Source organism: Polypterus senegalus, chromosome 1 (assembly GCF_016835505.1).
Source record: "Polypterus senegalus isolate Bchr_013 chromosome 1, ASM1683550v1, whole genome shotgun sequence".
Classification (NCBI taxonomy): domain Eukaryota; kingdom Metazoa; phylum Chordata; class Cladistia; order Polypteriformes; family Polypteridae; genus Polypterus; species Polypterus senegalus.
This window is the reverse complement of record NC_053154.1, coordinates 67,697,850-67,721,850: the sequence shown is the minus strand read 5'-3', so window position 1 is coordinate 67,721,850 and position 24,001 is coordinate 67,697,850. Positions and strand designations below refer to the sequence as shown.

Sequence of the window (24,001 nt, the reverse complement as noted above, 5' to 3'; positions counted from 1 at the left end):
TGTTCAAGCAAAACATTGTAGAACTTGTCATGAGTTGCCCCAAAGTGAGAGGGGGCACTGTCGCTAACTTCCACAGCTCTAAGAAAATGCCCACTGAGGACAGCTGACCTGCCCCTTTTAAGGGAGTTCCTATAAAACTGCATTCCCCAAGACGAAAGTGTCCGACGAGAGATAATCTCAAAGACAAAAGCTCCATGTGCAATAAAGAAACGCTTTGATGTGCAAAGTTCTGTTTAAAGAGAGCAGCAATTGCCTTTGTTTTATCAGTTTGTAGTGTATTGCTTGTATTATTATTTTGGAAGTAAAAAAATTAAACGGGACAACCAAGCTGTTGTTCCAACATTTCTTCCATGAACCTGGGTTTCACCACCGTTCAACTGGGATTGGCTCCAGCAGACCCCCGTGACCCTGTAGTGAGGACATAGTGGGTTGGATAATGGATGGATGGATATTAGAGATAATAATAGGGGAACAGAATGATACGATCATATTATGATTCTTGGATCATAACACATTATTATTGGGATTGACTCACTGCTGAAATATTTTGCAATTTTTCCGTTTTTTTTTTTTTTTGAATGTCGATTGTATCGATTTCTTACAACTAATAAGAAACCGCCTGATGTAACATTTCTCACGTGTGTATTTCATGTGTGTCTGCATTTCAAGTATCTTCTGATACTTAGCACACACATCGGTACTTTACTGAAAGTTCACAATAAATGCGTGCTTGCGACATCAGAGCTAAGGTTTATTATAGCAGAGCTGTCAACCACTGAGGGAGATTTGAAGTTTTAATATTGAAGACATACTCTATGTCTTCAGTAGTGATAAGTCAGCCCTGTGGAGTTCGGCAGAATCATGGAAATTTCAAAAAGTTTTCTGAACTCCGCAAAACACATTAAAATCAATGGGGAAGGAGGAAATTAACAAGTTTTGAGCGTCTCATCATGGAGCCATTATCTTTAAAGTGTCCCTTCGTGTTATGGAAGCGTCTGCCAACTATGTTGGACTATTATTGTGGCCAAAAATGTGATCTGAGCTGTGAGACAGCAGTGCTAATCTCTACACCACCATGACTCAAACAGCAAAAGATGCAAATGGAATGATAACCACAAACAAAATACAACAAATGGCCACAAACTGGCAATAAGAGTTGCAGAGTTCCACTCTTAGGGGAACACATTAGCTGTCCAATGAGGCGGAGGCTCATTTCATTGTGTTGATCAAACAGCCTTTTTGCTTCCATTCTCAATGCCAATGTTTTGCACTTTTTTCTTCGATAAAAAGTGTAAACAGTAATAAATATTTTGTTGTTATTATTATTTCACAGGAGGGGCAGCGGAGGACTCCTTTAAGGCTTGTTTTGCATAGTAGCTAGCAACATGACTTAATTATGCATGCAAATTAGCCATGTGGCACTGGTGACCAGCACACAAGGATCAGTGTCATATGACCTGTGGCGTCACTCATAAAATTCTTATTACGCTCAGCCAATGCAGGGTGGAAGGTGGGAGTGCTGATCTGACAGTAACATCACACATGTCCATAGCGGCTCAACAACCATCTTATGATATGCATGCATGGCTGCTACAGCTCTGTGATGTCATGCTGGCCCCACAAAGCATCATGGGGTGTTAGGTAAAAAAATGTTCTCCTAAGCCAGCTGCAGGATGAATTTTGAGGAAATCAGCTGACGAACAAGGTCACCAACATAACCCAGCAAAATTACTGCAGAAAACGCTTTGACAAATTTCGCTTATCAACACTGGTCTTTAGGATGGAGCTACATAGAGTACAGACACATTAGGTACATGTTGCTCATTCACTTGCAGTTTTCTCACGAAATTAGTAAACTGAACACCCCAGCAAAATGTCTTGAACACTAATCAGTTCTCAATTTTCTTAATATTCCTGTTTTTTCATTCTAAAGACATTCGCTTTTAGCCTTCAAACAAATGTCCGCAGGAGCTTACAAACACTGCAGTTGCATGTGACAAGCAATTTTCAGCGATTTTCAGCTTTCTCTTTGGCTTAGTCCACAATACCATGATCACATTTGAAAATGCACTTTTCATTTTAAACATCCGACACTGACATCGATATGTTCAGATTGCCAGCCAAAAGTGACATTTGTTTACAAAGCAAATACAAATGCCAAAAGCATTACGAGAAAAACACAGAGTACCTGAAGAAAAATCTAAACAGGGCTTCTCTGCCTGGACAGATGACATACAGCCACAGAAAACACAGACTGAGAGAGTCCTGCCAAAATAAATAACATGACATATTCAAGTGTTTCAAGGCGCTATACAGGTTGAATGATGCAGAGAGGCTACGAAAGTATAGAGGAAATCACAGAGGGTATTATCGCAACAAAACACAACTTAGTGGCTGATCACGCAATAATCACACATTCCCGGTTCTGAAAAGCTCACCATCCACACTGCTACGTGGGACCTGGAGTTGTTAAATTTATACACTTTAGAGAGTGTATTTGAAAAGTTGTTTTTGATGGTTGAAAATGGCAATTCATTGTGGATGGAAGGCCAAAACAAATTAAAAATAGATGCTTTTTTGAAACGTTTCTGTGTTGTCCATGTTTCAGTACATCAGTTCGTTCAATATAAATTAGCCTTCACACTTATGGAGCGATGGAACTTGCTTGGCAGTGGGTTGGAATATTTGATTTTGACAGAACAATGAACAAAACAGTTACAATTTTCTAGGTTTTGATCACAGAAAGTACTATTTTGTGTGAGCGTTTGGACAAAAATCACAGCATGAAATGTTGAAGCCATTCTTGTACAGACTTCCTGAAAAGAGCGGATCGTTGATGTCACTGGTCGAGTACTGAGCTGAATCAAGAATCAACATGGTGCTGTGAGGTAAGCTGTGCATGACCACCCTGTCCCCTTATATTTGAGTTCCTGCACCAGCGAATTCCCCCAGTCTGATCTTTTTGCAATTTTTTTTGAAAAGAACACTTTTAACTATTAAAAAACAGAGAAACATGACTGGTCCCCTTTAAACCTTATTAAATCACTTGAAATACAGTAGCAGTCTTTACAGAGGGGCAAACTATTGTAGTGCATCACCTGTTGCAAAGCTTTTTGTTGCACAAATACAAATAAATGACATTGCACTTGCATTCCCACTGATAACACTACAAACACTGGAATGTTAGAAGAAACTCCTGAACATTTTCATGACCCTCCTAAAAAATGTATATGAATGATATACAGCCATAAAAATATAGCAGTACTGCAGTGTATAACTCACCCACCCCATCTCCAGACTCTAGAAAGGGCAATATACCATGGACTTGTATTTATGAATGCGAAAACTGTATTACATTTGGAAATGTTTCAGATCATATAAAAACCCCTTTAATTAGCCATCTAAAAAGTTCTAGCCTCTCAATGGATGAAAACAATCTACTTGCTCTGCGTCCACAAAGCAATGCCCCTTCCCTATCAGTATTGAGTGACATTATGTAAAATGTAAAATCCAACTGTAGCATTTTTATTTGCAATTGACTCCGGTTAATGTGGTTTTATCTTATTATCTCAAAATAAATGATCAATGTGAGTAAGAGATTAACTGGACATTCATTTTGGAACTTTCCATTAGTTTAAATGTATAATACAATTCTGAAGTCTTTAACTCCAAATGGTAATAGCAATGAAAGGAGCATAAGAATTGTGGAAAAACCTCTAAAGGTGCAGTGGAATTCTATGCTGGAATCTCCCTGGCTCTTAATTATACTCAGATAAACACTTGTGCTGATTCACTCCTATGATAAATTCAACTGGTGTCTCCCCAGTAGTTCTCTTCACGCACAGGAAGGCGCCTGCTCCTTGTTGTCTGGGTGGTGCAATTCCTGCTGTCATGTCCATATGCGTTCATTTTGGAGGCTGCCTTTGTTCCCTTCTTCCTTCTCATCATACTGTATGCGTGTAAACATACGTTATTAGAGGTCAACTCCCAGTCTGATGGCTTTTACAAAATCATCTGAAAGGACTGAACTTAAGAGGACTTCATCTTTTCCCATCACATCCACCTCTGTTAAATATAAAATATCTTGCACTAAGAATGCTGCAGTAAAATGTGTTGCCTCCACAAAACAGAAATGCAATACAATGCAATACTTAACAAGTAAGATCTTAAATTCAACATTGATTGTCATGATTGATAATAAATTAATCAATGAATCATTAACATTCCTAACATAAACAATCCTCAGTATTTCAGTTATTTAATTTTCCAATCCTGCTTATTCCAATGTGGAGTTTCAGAGGTCCCATGTCTATACTGTTGTTATAATTGGGCACTAGGCAGGAATCAAATCAGGACAGAATGCCTAATTTCTTTAACATAACACAGAGTTAAGTTCCCTAAATTCCTACTTTGGTAATTTATTTAATGTGTCCATAGCTCTCTGCATGAAGACAAATGTTCAATATTTAGCCTTATTTAACAAGTTTCCATTTGTGCAATTGTGGTCTTATTGAACAGCTCATTTTAAAATAACACTTGGGATCCATTGTACTCATTTCTTTCATAATTTTAAAAACGCCACCTCTTAATCTCGACTTGCCTACATGGAAACTCTCAGTCCAGGCACCAGTGAAATTATTTCAACACTTTCTTTTTGGTTGTAGCCTGGAGCCTAAAAATGCACACAGTAAAGTCAACGATGCTGCACATCCTCTCTCTGACCCACTAACACTGAGGACTTTCAGCCAACGAATTATTCATCAAAAGTGTGTCAAGAAACGCTACAGTGGCTCTTTCATACCAACGGTACTCTGCTTCACTATGACTGAGACCGCTCTCTTATCTTTAGCCCAGTCGGAAGTTTTTTGTGATTCTTGTATTTTTGTTTTTATTATATATATTTATATAAAGTACTAACCAACTATTTATTAAAGTAGCTAAACCATATTATCTTTTGATTTAAATCTAGACACTGTGCTATATAGCCTGACATTTTATTCGTTTTCTTAATCACTTCTGTATACTTCTCTTCATGTAGATAGTGATTAAGTCCTAGGCCGCTCTTAAAAGGAATACTTTGATGTTTCAGACCTCGCATGGCATATTCATTTTCTAACATTTTTTGTTCTTACCGTAGATCCCGTTATATAAGCCGAGAATTTCGTCCTAGATTTTTGGCTTGGAGTTTGGGGGTCGGTTTATACAACGAGTATAGTTTCAGATTCAAGATTTCCAGCGCAATGCCGGTTTTGCCGATGAATACGGAAGTAAATAATGACGAAACCACAGAGCCATCTTTCAGATGAAGAAGTAACTTTGCATGCCGGTACTTTAAATTAAATAAAGAATTTATTCAAAAAAGTGTTTTAGTTGTTGATTTTATTAATAAAATTTATAATTAATTATCAGGAAGTTTAAAATTAAATTTTTTGTTTTGATTTACGATCAACATCTTGCGTTACGAAACGGATGCGGTCACATGTATCCGCTTGCGCGATTGTAAACAAACAACCGAGAGCGTTAGTAGAGTCAGTCGGAGCCCAGATACATGTGTTTGTGGATGTAATTTCCGTCATTGCAGTGATTTACCTATATATATAATTCATTAAAACCATGCAAGCAAGACACATAATTGCTAAGGAAGGAAGAGAAGGTAAAAGTAAGCGATCGCAATCGAAACTAAGATGGACATTGTGTGGAAATATCTCCTCCCTTACTGCAGCCCAAAGATGTCAAATTAAATGGTGAGTACAGTATGAAATTGTTTCTAGAATAGAATGCCTTTTATTGTCACTATACGCATCTGCAATGAGATTAAAAGCAGCTCCTTCAGTGCAGAAAAAAGTTCTGTATAGGGCTTGTATGGTTGTTTTTTAGCTTTAGCATAACGCCGGATCTGCGGCCCCGCTTCTGCTTTCTTTCCCTCCTTGGTTTGTGTCGTCTCCTAGACCCGACAACAATCCACGGAGAGCCCGCTGGTCTCGCTATGTTGTCTGGGATGTTGTGCTTGTGATGAAAAACACTCGAAACAGATGTCTGGCTCTAGACACCGATGTCTATAAGGTTCTGAATGGTGTAGCGGATGTTCGCCAAACCGATCGTGCACAAACAAGGACAAAAAAAAAGTACAAAAACAACAAAAAAGTGCACTGAAAAGGAGAGCCCTGAGCCGCTGCGACCATGCGTGCCGCCATGCTCCTAGCTTAATCGAAGTAGGCTTGGCACTTTTTATAACTTTTTGGTTAGTACATTAGAAAAATGATTGGAGTTTTGGTAAATTATGCACATTATATTGAATATCAAAAATGCCGGCAGTCTCAAATTCTCGCCGATAAACATTATAAATATACCCGAAGAGACACTTTTAAGGAAATTTAGAAAATTTTGCTTGGAGAAGGGGGACGGCTTAAATACCGGTCATCGGCAAATACATGTAATTTAGTAGGTAGAGAAGGGGTTCGGCTAATATACCGGGTCGGCCTGTATTCCGGGATCTACGGTACCTGTAATATTTTACAATTATTTACATTATAATTCATCTGCCCAAACCTCTATATTGTCTAGGATCCATAATTCATCTCATTCTAGATTATCTTCTAATCCACCTAGGTTGGTATCATTTGAAAACTTCACCAGTGTGGCGGACGGCCAGCTGCTCAACCTGGCCGGAACATCCAGAGAGGAGAAAGATGGGGGAAGTAGCCAAGGAGGTACACTGTCTCCCCCAAGATGCCAGATGGAAATGTCCCTGCCACATAGCAGTAACCCAGGTTCCTGCAGGGCACCATGGGATTTGGAGTTTGGCTTCTCTGCCCTGCTGGATGCCGTGGGTGCCACCAGGAGACGCTGCAGGGGGACTTGGAGACTTGTATCTTTTCCATAGCCCGGAAGTACTATTGAGTCACGGGGACAGAAGTTCCGAAGTACTTCTGGGCTGACAGAAAACTCAGCATCTCCATCTGACCCGGAAGTGCGAGCCAGTCATGAGGACAGAAGGACAGAAGCACTTCTGGGTCAAGGACTATATAAGGGACTGTTGGAGACCCAGCAAGCGAACCGAAGTTGAGAGGTAAAGGACAGAGCTTGCTGGGGGGAGTAAAGGAGAGATTTGTGTACTGGTTATATTTATAATTATTGTATTGCCTGTTTATGTTTGTGGAGGTGCTTTAGGGCACTATAATAAGAAGAAAAAATATTAAATATCTTCTTGGTGATTTTACCTTGTGTGCAGTGTATCAGTCTGTTGGGTTGAAAGAAGCAACAGCGACCTTGTTATTTACAGTATATATACAGTATGATCATTTCTGTGTATCAAAAGGAGCAGTAGCCCCCTCACAGACCCCAGAGGGACACCACTTTCCACCTCATGTCATTCTGATAAGGTCCTCACACTACTCCTTTGCTTTTTGTGTTTAAACCAGATTTTGCACCCACCTACAGACCATGTCCTGGATTTCCACATGGATTCACTACTCTCTCATATGATACCCTACCAAAGGCCTTCTGAAATTCGTGATAAATCTCATGATATGCACATTTCTTATTGTATGTTTTTGTTGCCAGCATATCAGTGAAACATGACCTCTCCTTCCTGAACTCATGCTGACTGCTTACTAATGCCTCTAATGACATGGGATGCTTGGTCTTTTCCTTAATCATGGATTCTATTCATTCATTCCTCACACACAGTAAGGTTACAAGCATATAGCTACTTGGATTCACTCAATCACTTTTCTGTGACAGAATAATATTTACTACCTTCCAGTCCTTAGATATTTTACCTAGTGTGCAGGGACTTTTTCTTCTCATAAGCCTTTCAGTTAGCAATCAAATTACTTATACTGCCATTTTTACCCCCATTTTCAGGTTTTCTTGCTCCTTATGTATTCAGTTCCTTACTAGGTTTCATGCATTTCATGTAAAACACTTTTAAACTTGTTCCACTGCTCCTCAACTGATTCCACACTTGAAACCCTACCTCAGTTTATTTTTTTAAGATTTTCTGCGTCTAATCAAAATGTGCAGTGCTAAAATTGAACTTAACAGTTTCAGCTGTTGAATATGCCCTGTCAAATGTAAGATAGTATGGTTACTAGATTGTGGTGGACCAATCACATCTATCCCTGAATCCTGTCTGGATTATTACAAAATACTAAATCAAGACAGACCCTGCCTGTTGTCTGTGTTTTAGTGTACTGTTGAAATAATAATCTTCAATTATTTCTAGAGCACCATGGACTTCAGTACATAAGCAAGCGGAATCATTTGGGACCAAAGCACAGTACATGCTGTGACTGTGCAAAGACGTTTTAAAAGAAACTGTTCTTTTATGTGTGTTGTAGCTAAGAAACCACTTTTGTGGAAAAGCAACAAGATAAAAATAATTTCAGTACACAAAGACCATAATGTATGGAATTGCACAAAGTGTAATGGTGACATGAGTGCAAGTTTGAAAAATTGAGTTCACAAAGACACCAGAATGTCAAAAGAACCCACGAAACGCCTGCCTTCAGCCTTCAGTGAAGCATGGTGTCCACCCCGCTATGGCTTTGGGGTGCACTTCAGTCAAAAATGCAATGCAGCTGATCAAAATCAATGAAAATGATTGCAGAGATATACTAACAAAACTGAATCATTCTGTCTTTTCAGAAGGATGACTTGCAGCTTTTATTTTGTATTTACTCTAATGCTTATATAGCATTTTTATGATTGCATAGGGAAATCATTTTCTTGGATGGCCTAAAGCTTTTGCACAGTATTGTGTATCAGTGGTTGTCAACTTTTTTTTTTGCCTATACTTTTATCTGTTTTTGGTCAGTGATGACCCTGGGCAACATTTTCCTCTGTAAAACAGTGCAGACTGATGAAATATTGCACTGTTTGTGCTTGTCGGCTTCTTTGTGCAACACCCAATCAAAAAGAGAGTGGGTGGGGAAAAACTCCCCTCTTAGAGTTTTTAACATATGTCTGTTATATCTCTGTTATATGTATGAAGGGGGATTGGGACTGGGGTTTTACGAAGATGAATGTATTTAATATCAAAAAAAGTTCCCCTTGGTGTAACCAGCATAATGATTTAATATTGTATTAATATGTATTTAATATTGAAGAACAAGGGGAGAATTGTCCCTCTTGGTGTTTCAAATATGCTGTTCGGGTACATACTGTGGGGGGTCTGGGATTGCATAGGGTATTAAACGGATGAAACAGCCTTGTTTTTTATTAACTGAACTTGCCGACCCATCTACAACAACGCACAACCTACCCGCTGGGAAACACTGCATGACGATTTAATAGTTAAATTACTTGTTCACAGATGGAAACGTAATAAAGCAATTATAGGATGTGAAAAAAACAAGTAAACTTTTTTTTTTTTTTAGATATGGATGAAAGGAATTATGTTAATAATCTATTACTAGTATCCCAGAGATATAAATGTGAAATTAAATCATATACCCACATCATTTAAGAAAAGAAAAGACATAACACACAATTTAGTCAAAAATGCACTACCGTAACCAACTCACCATTGCATCCATTGTGTCCCAAAATAAAAAAAGAAAATGAAATGTATAAACTAAAATGAAAATGCACTACCTACTTCAGGAAGCTATATCGCAAAAAATGTGGACGTGAGTGTCAGCAGCCTTTGCGCCCTAGGAACCAAGTTACCAAGTTACCCATACTCTTGTAGAACATTTCAGTATTTACTTACTGCCCTGACACTGATCTTTCTGATCATAAAATAGGTCACTATGATAGCAATTGATGCAAACAATTCATAATTAATTGCAGAATTATGGTATTTGAGGGTCCTTCTAGAGTGCCTCTTTCTTTTGAACAATTTGGATCAAAAACTAATCAGCACATCATCATCTCATAACAGGCTTGATTTTCAAGTTTGGTATTTTCCATCCAGCCGTTTTAGCTCTAGACCCTCTTCAAAAAACTGTGACACACAGACAGACACATGCTCATCATCGAGATAACGATACTCCCGGTATCAGGGGACCCTAAAACGTTGAGATTCGTTAAAAACCGGTGATCAAAATTTTTGATGAATCTAAACCTTTTGCTCCTCCCCTATAGACAATGGATTATGGTGGTGGAGGGCGCAAAGCAAAAAGCCTACTGTGATTTCTCATATATACTGTATTAAAACAACTGCAAAGATCAAGTAAGCAATTTTAAAATAACATTTATGATTTTTTTCTGAATTCTAAAAACAATACCTGAACTGTTCCTCAGTGACAGAATTCAATTTTTTCCAATTTAGGATAATATAAAAATGGATTGGGGTTGTTCCAATTAAAGGAATACACCACCTAAAAATGTTCATTTTTGCATCTGTTACTTACTCCAAATTAATAATACATTTTATTTATCTGTAGGCGCCTTTGTAAACACTCAAGGAAACCGAACAATAGACAAAACACAAATTATAAACTTAAGTAAAATACAAAAGTTTAAATCAGACAGAGCAATTGTAATCAAAGAGAAAAAGCAGTCTTAAACAAATGAGTTTTAAGTTTAGATTTGAAAAGTGAAAATGATTCAATATTTCTAAGCTCAGGTGGTAGTGAGTTCCAAAACAGGGGAGCAGAGCAACTGAATGCTCTGCTCCCCATAGTGGTAAGATGGACGAAGGGGACAGTCAAGTGGATGGTGAAAGAGGACCTAAGGGTACGGGAGGGAATGGCAACATGGAGGACAGATATGGAGGGTTGTGGAAGGTTGTGGATAGCCTTAAAAGTTAGTAGTAGAATTTTGAATTGAATTTGGAACTGAACTGGAAGCTAATGAAGCTGTTGTAAAACGGGAGTGATATGGTGAATAGAGGGGGTTCTAGTAATGATGCGGGCAGCTGAATTCTGGACCCGTTGAAGCTTATAAAGAGATTTGCGAGAAAGACCAAAGAAATTGTTTGTAGTGATCTCCAAGAAAACATGAGATGAAACGTTTTCTCAGCTAATGAACGTCACACAAATTCTTGATACAATGTGTTTCAAATGGTGACCCAGCTTGAACAACAGCAAGCAATTTCAAAACATCACCAAAAATAAAAGATAAAAACTCAGATTACTTGTGTCACCTAATCCAAATGTGACCTGTCCAGTTGAATGCTCACAATGTCCCAAACACAAGTATTTTCACTGAAATATTGTTAAAACATATTGTTCTGAAGTGTTCACAAAATAATTTCCCACAACTGTGTAGTAAAAATATTTCTTCTTATTGTTAATATTTTAGAGTGAACTCACTGTCCCTCACAAATCTGTGCGAAGTTTACAAGTTTCTTCTGCGTCTGTGTGCATTTCCTGCAGGTACTCCAGGTTTCCTCCGACATCATTAATGACAATGATTGTTAGACTGACTGAATGCTCTACGCTGGCTCTGTGTTAGTGTGTTTGTGTGTGTGTGTGTGTGTGTGTGTGTGCGTGTGCGTGTGCGTGGTGTGTGTGTGTGTGTGTGCATTAGTGTGCCCCTTCCTAGCATAAGCTATGTGACCCTGGTTTACATTCAGTAAATCATTTATTGCTTCTTTCTGAGCTACAAAAATCAAAAAAAAAAACAATCACATTGCCCATTTTGACAATTAGTGCAGCTGTTATGGGCAGAAGTTTATGTAAAACTGAACAAGATGATCAAATGTAATAATGAAGAGTGCTCTAAGACTAATATAAAATTAAATAATTTATAATTAACAAGCTAAAGTCCTACATTTTCACAAAGTGAGGGCTCTCTATTCAGTGTTGGCACACAAAATGCTTCTCTGTAAAATGTGAATAGTTTACTTTTCAAGCCTGGTTTAAATGAGAGCACATTTCCTTTCCAACTTGCCACAGTGCTTGAGTTCACATGCTATGGGAAATGAGAAAAATATGAGCTTCCTAGTGGGAAATTTCATGTGAACTCCCTCCTAAGTGGTAACTACTAGTGAAAGAATTCTGAGGTATCAGAGTTACTGAAATTTGCAACGTTATGACATAACGCTGTAGGGATGTTATATTGCAATTGCTATGTGGTTGGAATAACTACTAAAATGTTTGCTTCATATTTTCTTGAAAACATTGACAGCTAATGTTTGCTTTTTGTGTGAACCAAGCATCAAAACCAATGGAATGTTTTCCTCAAACCTTCAGCCAGAAATGAAGCAGGAAGGTGGGGTATCAGAAATGGCAACTCTGAAAGCTCCACTACTGCATTTGGGTGCAGCACTAATTTGTATATTTTGTAAGGGCAAAGCCTTTCCAGCTATTACGCAACTGACATCAGCCAATCCTATAACGGAGGCTTGTGTGATTGCCGAAGGGTTTGAACACTATTACGCATTGTTCCCCAAGTGTGGTGCCCAAGTGTGAATCAAGTGGTCTGCAAGCTGATCATCATCAAGGCAAAGTGACATTTTAAACTGATCAGATGTCATCCTGTTATGTACTTAATTAAGCATTTATTTGTACCAATCAAGACTGCTAGCACTACTAAATCAATATACTTGGAAACATAAGAAATATCTCTAATGCTGCTAACATGGAGCACACAGTCTGACTTTCTTGCGGACTATGATAATGATCATGTCTGCTTGAACTCCACACCTCCTTACTCTGCTCCTGTCTGCTTTTTGTGCTCACCCTCATCCATCTCTCTACACTTCTTCCATCTCAGTCTCTCTCCACTCCGTCTGATCTCTGTTACTGTACTCACTTTGATGTCAGCCTGGAGAGCCCACGTCTGGTCAAGGCTGTACCTTAATTCTGTATCATCTGTTAATGGATAGCCATGTCAATCTTTTATATGGATTATTGACTGAAATTGTATTTCAAAACGCAAATACAGCAATGTTTAATCTTAGTATTTCTCAGATACATTTTTCACATGAATTTGCCAAATTTGCATTACAAAAGGCAATGCAAAATGAGGTCCAGTGGTGACTGTCACACTCAGGTAGTCCACTGTTAGATTTGACTTTGGCAAAGTGGTCCTTGGTCCAGACACTTTAAGTACCACCGCTTTAGATGACTTCATGTGTACTCATATATGTGAACGGCAAAATAAGAGGTTCAGGTTACTAGAGGTGCACAGATCTTTGGATTCAGTAATTACAACATCCAAATGTATGGACACACTCAATTGCAAGTTATGCTACAGTATTTTCAGAAACCCCTTAGAATTACTTCTTCATTTACAACTTTAAACATATTAGAATTGTTGTGTTTCCTTTTGTTATCAATCTAATTTTTCTGAACAGACTGCCATCCAATTTATTTCTGCTGCACTTCAGAACAGGTAACCCACCTGAAGCTAAGCTTGCTTGGGCCCGACCAGTACTTGGATGGGAGTCCATCTAGGAAAAGCTTGAGTTGCTGCTGGAAGAGGTAAAGGCAAGGCCAGCAAGGAGCGCTTACCCTGTGGGGTGTGTTTGTGGACCCCAATATTATAGTGCAGTGATAGGAACACTGTGCTGTAAAAATATGTCACCGTCCTTTAGATGTGTAGTAAAACCGTGGTCCTGACTATCTGTGGTCATAAAAGATCTATGGGCATCCTTAGTAGGGTGTATCCCAAAGTCCAGGCTAAATTGCCCATCAAGGCCTAGCCATTCTGGCCCCCTAATCATCTCCTGTTCCTAATTGGCTGTCTCTCTCACCACCTAACAGCTAATGTGTGGTGAGTGTACTGGTGCAAAAATGGCTGCCATGGCATCATCAAGGTGGATGCTACTACACATTAGTTGTGGTTGAAGTGGCTCCCCACTCACTGTTTAAAGCACTTTGAGTACTGAGAAAAGCATTATGTAAATGTTCATACTCCCATGCACCCTCCAGCAATAGTGCCAGGAAGAAGAGAAGAGCCTGTCTACTCTTCTATGGCAAGATTTGACAGAATCCACATTGTTCCTCCTGTATCTTAGACTCAACCATCAGACAAAGTCATCAATCCAGCACCCTCTATACAAGGTTAGAGAACTTTAAAAGAGCTACCTTCTGAGAATGAACTGGGGATTATTTAGGATCGAATCAGCTCAGATTTTACTTCTTGTGAGCATATTCTTTGAAAAGATTTTTCAACATGGGAATGACTTCAAATATTTGAAAGCAGGACAAATCACAATTATTCAGAGAAAAGGCAGTTGTATACTTTAATCTTACCTCTTAAAGTTTTCATATGTTGAACAGCCATCCGGAGCACAGTAAGTTTATCCAGTTTTCTAGACATAGCATTACACGTAGGCACCAAGGAGGCAAGTTCATCAATGAAACTGTTCATTTTATCTCTACGTCTCTTCTCAATTTGGCTGTGAGCTTCTCTAAAATACATATACAAAAATAAAGAAAAAAATGAACTGATTAAAGAGACCACATGTAAAACAAAGTCATTTCTTATTTTTCTAAGTTTTTATATAAAGTGTTGATAACTTCTCCAAGATGCTCAATAAATGGTGGTCAATCCCAGACCTGAATTAATAATTACCTGGCATTCTTGATTCTGCCTTGTTGATCTGTGCACTCCCTGCAATTCAAAAATATTGTATTTTAATTAAATGTATAGCTGATTCTGTTTCAAATCTTTGCAACTTAGCATATGCAATCACCAATTCATTCATTCAACTTTACACTCCCCCAACCTGCACTGTCTGATTTAACACATGGATACTGAGGAAAGGACATATTTCTATCCAATTCTCATTCTGTCATACAGGAATGCATCTCAAGAATTACTTTAAACAGTGGACATGGCAGACCGACTGGTTGGAGGGGCAAAAACTAAGCAGTGAGTGCTGGTGACAGAGCTGGTGGTCCTCATATGCTAAGGGTCACTGATCCTGATCCTAGTGTGCTTTCATTTTCACTGAACCAAGACTAATAATCATTTAAAATTAGCGACAAGGAACCTTTTGTGAATATGGAATTTATTTTACTAGGGAAATTTATATCTGGATAATTAATCTCTCACTTTACAGAAACAATGAATTCTTCATTAACAGCCTGGCCAGGGACCTGAATTGCCAATGATCTTGAATACAGAGTACATGGTGTTGAAGACTGCTGAGGTGACTATTACGAGATTAATTAATGATAGGACAGACATTTCAGTTAAAAAAACTAAACTTTTAAGACACAGTTTATTACACGTTGGTTTCCATTATTTTTCTTGAAAATAATTCAGATTTATTTTTGTCTAAGTGTCAAATTAATATATCCTCTAAAAATGAGTATCCATCTAATCATTACTAAATTTGTGGAAGTTTACCTTTTCAGCATCAGATATAAGGCATGAACTAACCTTGTCCAGCCCCCAGAAGAGTACAAAATGATATTTAATGTATAAAAATTATGCATCAACTGAAAGCAAAATTTAAATTAAAATAAGAAGATACTGTATATAGATATATCTAAAAACAGACTCAAAATCTTTATGAATATAGAGCACATAACATTCCAAATCAAAAAAATGGATCGAGCCATTTTGTTGTATCAAATATTAATTTTATGATGCCATTAATGGCTGCATTAACATTTGAAAAATCACTCCTATGCTCCTTTAAGATGGATGACTATACCGTGTACCATATTTCCAGTCCCATATATCAGCCTCAGTTTAAGACTTACTCTTAAAGAAAGCATTTTTTTTCTCCCATATTTTTGGTTTGACTGATGTCTCATTCAAGTGACTTTGCAACATTAGAATAATTTTGACGAGAACAGGCCATTTGTCTCAATAGGCTTGTCCATCCTATTCACCTCGATTATCCAAAATAACATAAAGTTGTGACATGAAGGTCCCTAAAGTCTTGCTCTCAACACACTGCTTAATGATTTATTCCATGTATCTATGGTTCTTTTTGTTTCACCCAAACGTATGCAAACATTGCACAATGTATGATGTCTAAAACAGATCTTTGCTAGCTGTCCTTCAATGCCCTACATATAATCCTCAATCACATCAGTTTGCCCATTAACATGTATGGTAATTGTGAAGTCCGCAAGTATGTCAACATGCATGTCGGCAAGATAGCTTAGATTAGTGGTTCTCAAACTGTGGGGCAGGCCCCCCTGGGGGAGGCATGAAGTAACAAAAAGGGGGGGCGCTAAGATGTGAAAAAAAGAAAACAAGAATCAAAAATATGAAAAATACATCTATTGAAACCAAAACAAATTAACTTAAACTACATTCTGATACTAGAGAAATAAATACAGAGTTAGATAAATGTCGATAGAAGTTAAGTAGCTATAATAAAATATGCATCTATGATACATCATTAATTAAAAAAGAAGAAATTGGTATTAGTCGGCTCCTTTCAAAAAAACGTTAGGGGGCGCGATTAAAACTGTTATGAAAACTCGGGTCACAAATACATAAAGGTTAAGAAACAATGGCTTAGATCAACAATGAAAAACATGGTTCTCAGACAGGAAATAACCAGCCCAGCATCAACAACTATGAAAGAATTTTTTGAATGCTGCTTTTGTAAAGTACAGCAAATCTGTAAATGAAGCTTTCAATAACATTACTGACTGGTTTTGATTCCAAGGAGTATTGTTAATGTGGGTGAAAGACATAGGTGTGCATTTAACACTGGCATTATATCACAGAATCCAAAAGTATCTCACAAGCACAGATTCAATTTCTTCCTGGGAAATTCCCAGGTACTTCCAAACCAGCCGAGAGACATAATCCCTCCAGCATGTCCTAGATCTGCCACAGGGTCTCCACCCAGTGAAACATGAACAAAGGAGCGCCAGAGGATATCTTTACGACATAGCCAAACCATCTCAACAGAAGCAGAAGCAGTAACTCAACTATGAGGTTCTCATGAATTGCTGAGCATCTCACCCTATCATGGAGTGTCATTTCTGCAGTCTTGCAAGAAAACCTTATTTCTAATGCTTGTACTGGCAAACTCATTCTTTTAGTCATGACCACAGCTGAGGACATAGATGTAGATCAATATGAAATCTGAGTATTGTATTTAGACTCAGCTCTTTCTTAACCACCATTGACTGCTACAGTATTTGCAGAACAGCTGTCATCTCTCCAACCTACTTATCAAACTAATGTTCCCTTCTTCCATGACTTATGATCAAGATCCTAATATACTAGAACTCCTTGATTAAGGACAAATTATCCCCTTTTCTGGATAGAGTAATTCACTGTTTTCTGAGAGAGAATCATGACCTCGGACTTGGTGGTGCTATTCCTCAACCCTGCCACTTCTTACTCTGTAGCGAATCGCTCAAGTGCATGCTGAAGATCACATTCAGATGAGGCAAGGAGGAAAATCATCTCCAGAAAGCAACGATGCAATCCCTTATCATCTTTGGCTGTGCCTTGATATCCTGTCCATGAAAACCACAAACAGAAGCAGTGAAGAGATACAGCCTTGACGGAGTCCAACACCCACAGTGAATGAATTAGACTTAATGCCAAGTATTCATACATGACTCTTACTGTGTCAATACAGGGAATGAACGACATGCAAGAGCAGCCCTGTTACCCAATATTCCAGCAGCACCTCTCGTCACACATGCTGAGGGACACAGTCACATGCTTTTTCCAAATCTACAAAACACATGTATTTTTTATTATACTCCTGGGCACCCTCCAGCAACTGGGCCAGGGAGAAGAGAAGAGCTGGTCTACTCTTCTAAGGCAAGAACAGAATCCATGTTGTTCCAACAGTATCTTAGGCTGAATCATCAAAGTCTCCTCTCCGCGAACAGACATGTAAACAACCCTATCCCAGCAATATCCAGTGCTTTCAGCATCTCTGGTTGGATCTCATCCACCCTAGCAGCCTTACCCCCATGGAGTACCCAGTGATAGGATGCTCCCCACTGGATATGTCCAGTGCTGCCCCCTGACAGAAGGGCATGTCCACCATGTTAAGGATTTTCTCTCCCCAGAAAAGGTTAGCACCTCTCCATCCATCTTTACACAGTCCAAGCAAGGTCACACTGTCCCCTTCTGAGGTGTCAAACAGTTTGCCAGAATAGCCTCAAGGCCGTCTTTCTCTGTGACTTCTCCAAACTCTCCCAATCCTAGAGCTTTTGCTTCCACAACCACTTTGCAGCAATCCTCTTAGCCTGTTAGTACCTCTCAACTGACTCTGGAGATCCCATAACCTGCATTTCCCTGAACACCACCTTCTTCAGAAATATATTTTCTATTTAAAAAAATTACACAAGTGAATCATTTTAAGCCAACTTAGCAAGCAGCATGCACACCAGAACAAGCACCTTCCGACCTTGTCTAATACATTATTGGTTCTGGGAAAATCCAGAATATGCAACACTAAGTTGGTTTCACACTGGCGCTAGCACTCTAGTCTTGGCTGTAACGGGTGTTTTTTAAACCTGTAACACATTTCATGAAAGTGGTTTATCACTTTCGATTATGTGAGGAAAACCCAAGCATACTTCCCAAAAGCTGACAAAATGTGTTTGTTAAATATTTTTGAAACAATAATAAACTGAAAATGATTTTTTTTCAAAGAAACACTTATCAGTAAACCAACATTTGTTTTAAAGAATCAAAAAAAAATATTACAGTGCATTTAGAATAAAATTAAAGCTTCCTGGTCATTCTCAAGGGAGATCCACTGCTCTGTCACTGTGTGTACCTGCCAACTTTCTCAAATGGTGTAATTTTAATTGTGCTGATCTCCAAGCTTAATGTAACTGAACATTGCAGTGTTTTAAATTTAAACAGACAGACTGCTGGTAGGATTTATACCAATACAAATTTTTCTTCACTATCTTTTCTCAGGTGCAATTACAAGGTTATTGGGAACAGAGACATATACTAGATTAGCATCTCCATTTTGATTAAACTTTACCATACACCGTTTGCTCATGCATTCATTTACTCTCAAGCCCACTTATTCCAATTACACTGGAAAGCTTTGGTCTAACTCAGAAGCACTGGGCACAAAGGCAGGCCACTACGGATTCTTGCAGAGCCCTTCTTTGGGTTTCACCACAGCTGGGACTGATTCTAGATGTTGCTAACCAGCCAGAGTTGGGAGGAAGGGAGATGAAGCTTGTCGGGATGAGTGGAGGCAGAAAGAAAGAAAGAAAGAAAGACGTGCGCTGTTAAGTGCTGTTCTGTATTCTACTGTGCTGCTTGTGGGAAATGGGTGTTCGGAAGCCTTTCTCACTGAAAATAAAAGTGTGTTGTGCTGGAAATTGTGCCTTGTGTCTGTCTGTGTTGGGTTTGGGTGGATGGTGCATCCCCAGCAGGTCACAGAGTGTAAGTTACAATTATCTATCTGCTCCACTATGCTTATTCCCATCTTGACAAAGCTGGCAGCACTGTGACGATTATGTTTTTTTTATTTATTTCTCCAGTGCTTTCAATACTATCTGGCCATTCCTTGTTAAGGGGTAAGCTCAGAGATATGCAGGTGGATGAGCCTATGGTGTCCAGGATAATGGACAGCAGTTTGTGAGACTCAAGGACTGGGTCTCTGGTGTTGATGTAAGCAACACTGGAGGACCACAAGAAACAGTCCCATCTTCCATTTTGTTCACCCTATATACCCTAATCTATAAATATAACACCCGGTGATTCTGCACTAATTGGCTGTACTGACAAGTGGGATGAGGCAGTGTATAGAAGATAGGTGGAGAACTTTGTGAGTTTGCTCAGAAAGAACTGTCTGCAACTTAACATTAGCAAAAACAAAGAAATGCTTATTGACTTTCATGCCTGGTCACAATTCAGGGAGCCAATGTGGAGGTGGTAGATTCATATGAATAGCCATGCTTGATTAGTCTCATACCACAGAAGAACTATGTAAGAAAGGGCAGAGAAAACTCTTAAAAGACCACATTCCTGTAATATAGGAAGTGACATCCTTCATATCTTCTATAATTCTGTGATTGGCAGTGCAATTTTCTATGTTGTGGCGTGCTGGGCTGGTAACTTCACTTCAAGAGAGGCCAACTGAATTAACAAGCTAATTTAAAAGGTAGGCATTGTTGTGGGATGGACGCTCAAGGCACTGGAGGTAGTAGTGCAGGAGAGTATAAAGGCAAAACTGAGTGTCATCATGAACAATGCCACCCATCCTCTCTATGTCACACTAACACCAACACATTATTCAGCAGAAGAGTGTTACTACCTACAGCAATATGCCTTTATAAGGCATCATTATGACTGCTATTTTATCTTTAGTAAGAGGTTTTTTTCATTTATGTAATTCTTGTACGGAATTGTTACATTTTTTGAGCTTCTGTAAAAGGTTAATTTTTCCTTTTTGAGACAACTAATTTACTATCTTTGTATCTAGGCAGCACATAACACTATTTCATAAACAGCCTGACCCCAGACACAAAACATGGCCATGAAAGACAAGGAGATTATCAGTACTTCCACAATGCCCGAACGATGCACATGGTGTCTGAAATGGCATTAAACATCTCTAGTAACATTTTACATTTATTTAAATACATTGTCTGTGATTTTGCATTTGTAATATGAGGCTGTGTGCAGCTTAGCAGTGATCAAAATTATTAGCTTCTGAATATAACTGATGGATCTGCACTTGGCCTAGCAATTATGCTTTAATGATCATTTTTTGCTTTTGACTCCCAAAACTTCATTTTATAAATGCTGGTCTTCTGTTTAGAAATTAATCTTTGCCACTGAATATAAAAATATTGACCTAATGACCTGTTCTACATATCAATTAGTGACAGTACATCAGGACCTAGATATCGCTTTTGTGACATTCACAGTGTCCTACATTACAGTCAAGTGCTGCAATTAAGGAAAATGTGTAATTCATCCTATTCAGAAGTTCTGTGTAAAAGGAAAAAGCTTTATGGCACTGCCAAGTTGTTAATGATTAATGCAGCTTTTCCAGGCTTTAACACATTATATATTTTAAATAAATTTTATATATACACACATATACATATATACATGTGTGTATAGGCGGCATAGTCCTGGGTTCGAATATAAGATGTTTTACTTACACAATACCTCAACAGGTTTCCAATCCCTCTTTCCAAGGCAGCACAGTACAATAGTAGGGTTTTAATTCTCTTTCCACCCCTCTAACGTAGTCTCATCCACCTCCTCCCAAATCTGACTACCGTTGCAGGAAAACCAGCTTCTTTTATGCCAGACCCGGGAGTGTGTTCCGCTACCACTGCTCTGCATGTAGAAAGCACTTCCAGGACAGGTGGAAGGTCTTCTAAGACAGGGGCTTCCAAACTTCTGGACGTCAAGTACCACCTGAGGTTAAGCGAGTTGCGCTGCGTACCACCCGCACCTTGTTGAAAGGGAGGGAGAGCTGTAAAGGGGGGGTTCGGGTCTAAACCGCCCCGAAATCTGAATAAAAGTTAAAGAATTGGAAGAAATTATGCATAAAATTAATGAAAAAATTTGTGCATGTACATAAATTGATAAATTCCGCCCGAAACTAAATCCTGCCTTCGGCCTGTATGTGACGCAGTTACCGAAGACGAAATGGTATCGGCTTTGTGCTTAGATCTAGTGACTACGATGCGATACAGCGGCAGTGCACGTATAACAACAAACGCGAGCGGTTTCTGTGAGGCAGAGTTACCGAAGACTAAATAGTGTCGGCGTTGTGCTTTCATCTAGTGACCAAAAGCTCAAACAGTGAAGAAGTAGAAGTTGACTTCCGCGAAACGGAATTATGGTAGCGTTAAATGAACTAAATACTGATTCGAATAATAGGTTTTATTTATTCAGATGACGAAATTTCACAACACACTAAATTTGGGAATCCACGTATTATTGTATTTAAACAGTTTCATTGGTTTTTGCTCACAACAGGCTTGTCATAAAGAGTTTTGCACAGATACATTAAATTTCAGAGACCGCGATGCGTACCACCTGAAAAGGCTCCGCGTATACGCGTACCACAGTTTGGGAACCGCTGTTCTAAGAAGATATAATGCTTCCCTGAAGCTCCCCCGGCTGCACCCAAGAACTCCGAGAGGACTGTCATACGGGTGTGCAACTGCCAGCCTGTTCTGTAGGTATCCATATGGCAAATTCACAAGTGGAATGCGGCCATCGTGTGCATGGAGGAAAAGGAACCAGTTTCTGTCCTGGTCGGGACTATCCATCCAGCATGACACTCACTATATACAGTATATACTCATACACACACACACACACACAAATGCCTTCCTAGTTCATGGTGTTGCACTGTCTTCTTAGATTATTATAACTCAGTCAGTCAGTCATTGTCCAACCCGCTATATCCTAAAACAGGGTCACAGGAGTCTGCTGGAGCCAATCCCAGCAAACACAGGACACAAGGCAGGAACAAATCCCTGGGCAGGGCACTCACACACACCCACACACGAAGCACACACTAGGGACAATCTAGGATCATCAATGCACCTAACCTGCATGTCTTTGAACAGTGGAAGGAAACCCACGCAGACTCGGGGAGAACATGCAAACTCCGACTTTTTATAACTGAAGTGACTAAATCAATATTTTTTGAAATCCTTGACTTTTAAATGAAATGGTAATAAACTTTAAGACTATCAAGATTTATTTAATGTGTATCAAAAAACCATATGTTGCATTGGTTTAATCTATTAATCACTTACCTGCAAAGGTCAATTCAGACGTGCTTACTATACTTGCACGAATGAAACTGAACTTGGTGGGAGTATGCAGCTGTAATACTGTATTTTTAAGTATCTTTAAAGTATTCTACATTTACGCTACATTTTGTTTGAATCTGCAAACATCCTTAAAATCCATAATTCAACATTTTGTCCTTTACTAAGCTTGCTTTGAAGTGACTTGCATATAAGGAAGCTGGTATCTCAGCTTACCTTTTATTAATATCTCTAGATTTAGCCATGTTTTGTGAGATGTGATGCTTTTGTAATGACATATAGTGCAGATATAAAGAAATAAATGTACATACAATGAAAACAATGTGTATCTCCTGTATAAATCTATCCCTTTTTCAAACCTCATTAATGTAATGTTAGTGTTACAGCAGGCAGGAGGTTAATCTGAAAGTATCCTAAGACCAGAGGGAATGTTTTCTGAATTGTATTGCTGGTAATTGTATTACGTATTTACTTGGATGGCAGGAAGTCAATCAGCATGGCTAATGTTTATAGGAGGGCAAAACCTGAAATCACACTCAAGGACAAGAAATTGTGAACATGTATAACTTTTAACCAAAACCACACTTTATTATGACTATTCTGAAAGTGTCTTTACTTTATTTTTTTGGGTCAAGTTCAGTCAGTAGACATGTCACTAACTGATGTATGTACAATGGAACTACAGCAACGGGAACACATTCTTAAATGCAAAGTGTGATGCAAAACAAAGTGACACAAAAGAATGTAAACAATAGCTAAAAATAAAAAGTTAAAGAAACCAATGAAGTAAAACTCTCAGATGAAGTAAAAATACTCTATAAATCAAAAAACAACAAGTCCAGAACAAATAGAGACAAACTTGGTGCAAGGCAGGAACCCACTCTAGACAGGATCTCAGTCTGTCACTGGTCACACTCACTCACGCATGAGTGTCAAATAAGAGTCACCAGGGACTTCATCCTGATATCCTGGACCAGAGACGCAGTAGCAATAAGGCATTTGCCACTGTGTCAACTCTGGCAGCATAAATGAAGACATTTACACCTTCTTTACTCTGTACAGGCGCTACTCTCAGTGCACACCCCCAGTGATACTTGTGAAAAACTGAAATATTCATAGGCAGCTTCCTCTGAAAATGTATTCATACCAAAAAGTCAATTTTGGCACTTCAATGATATTCCTCAACAGGGGAAAGGAGAAAAGAAACTGGAAGTAGGCAAGTGAGCCAACACCCACAAAATTCCCTACCACAGAGAGATAGGGTACAGAATGTGGCTGTTAATTTTTTTAAACATGTTTATGTTGTACATTTTGACTCCCATTATCTTCTGCTATTATGCTTATCTTTTTTTTTTTTTTGGAGAATGAACATTTTTCCTTTTGTC

At 38.7% G+C, this 24,001-nt stretch overlaps 1 protein-coding gene across 5 annotated transcripts in view; it reads right to left on the bottom strand.

Moving 5' to 3' along the window:
* LOC120527023 (aryl hydrocarbon receptor nuclear translocator-like protein 1) overlaps window positions 1-24,001 on the bottom strand; it is a 107,080-nt gene that overhangs the window by 32,842 nt on the left and 50,237 nt on the right. For all 5 annotated transcript variants that reach the window (XM_039750062.1, XM_039750063.1, XM_039750071.1 and 2 more), the window contains 2 exons: window positions 14,473-14,511; window positions 14,151-14,308 (listed from right to left, as the gene is read on the bottom strand). In XM_039750062.1, coding sequence (XP_039605996.1) covers window positions 14,151-14,308; window positions 14,473-14,511 — 197 coding nt within the window. The remainder of the gene's footprint in view (window positions 1-14,150; window positions 14,309-14,472; window positions 14,512-24,001) is intronic.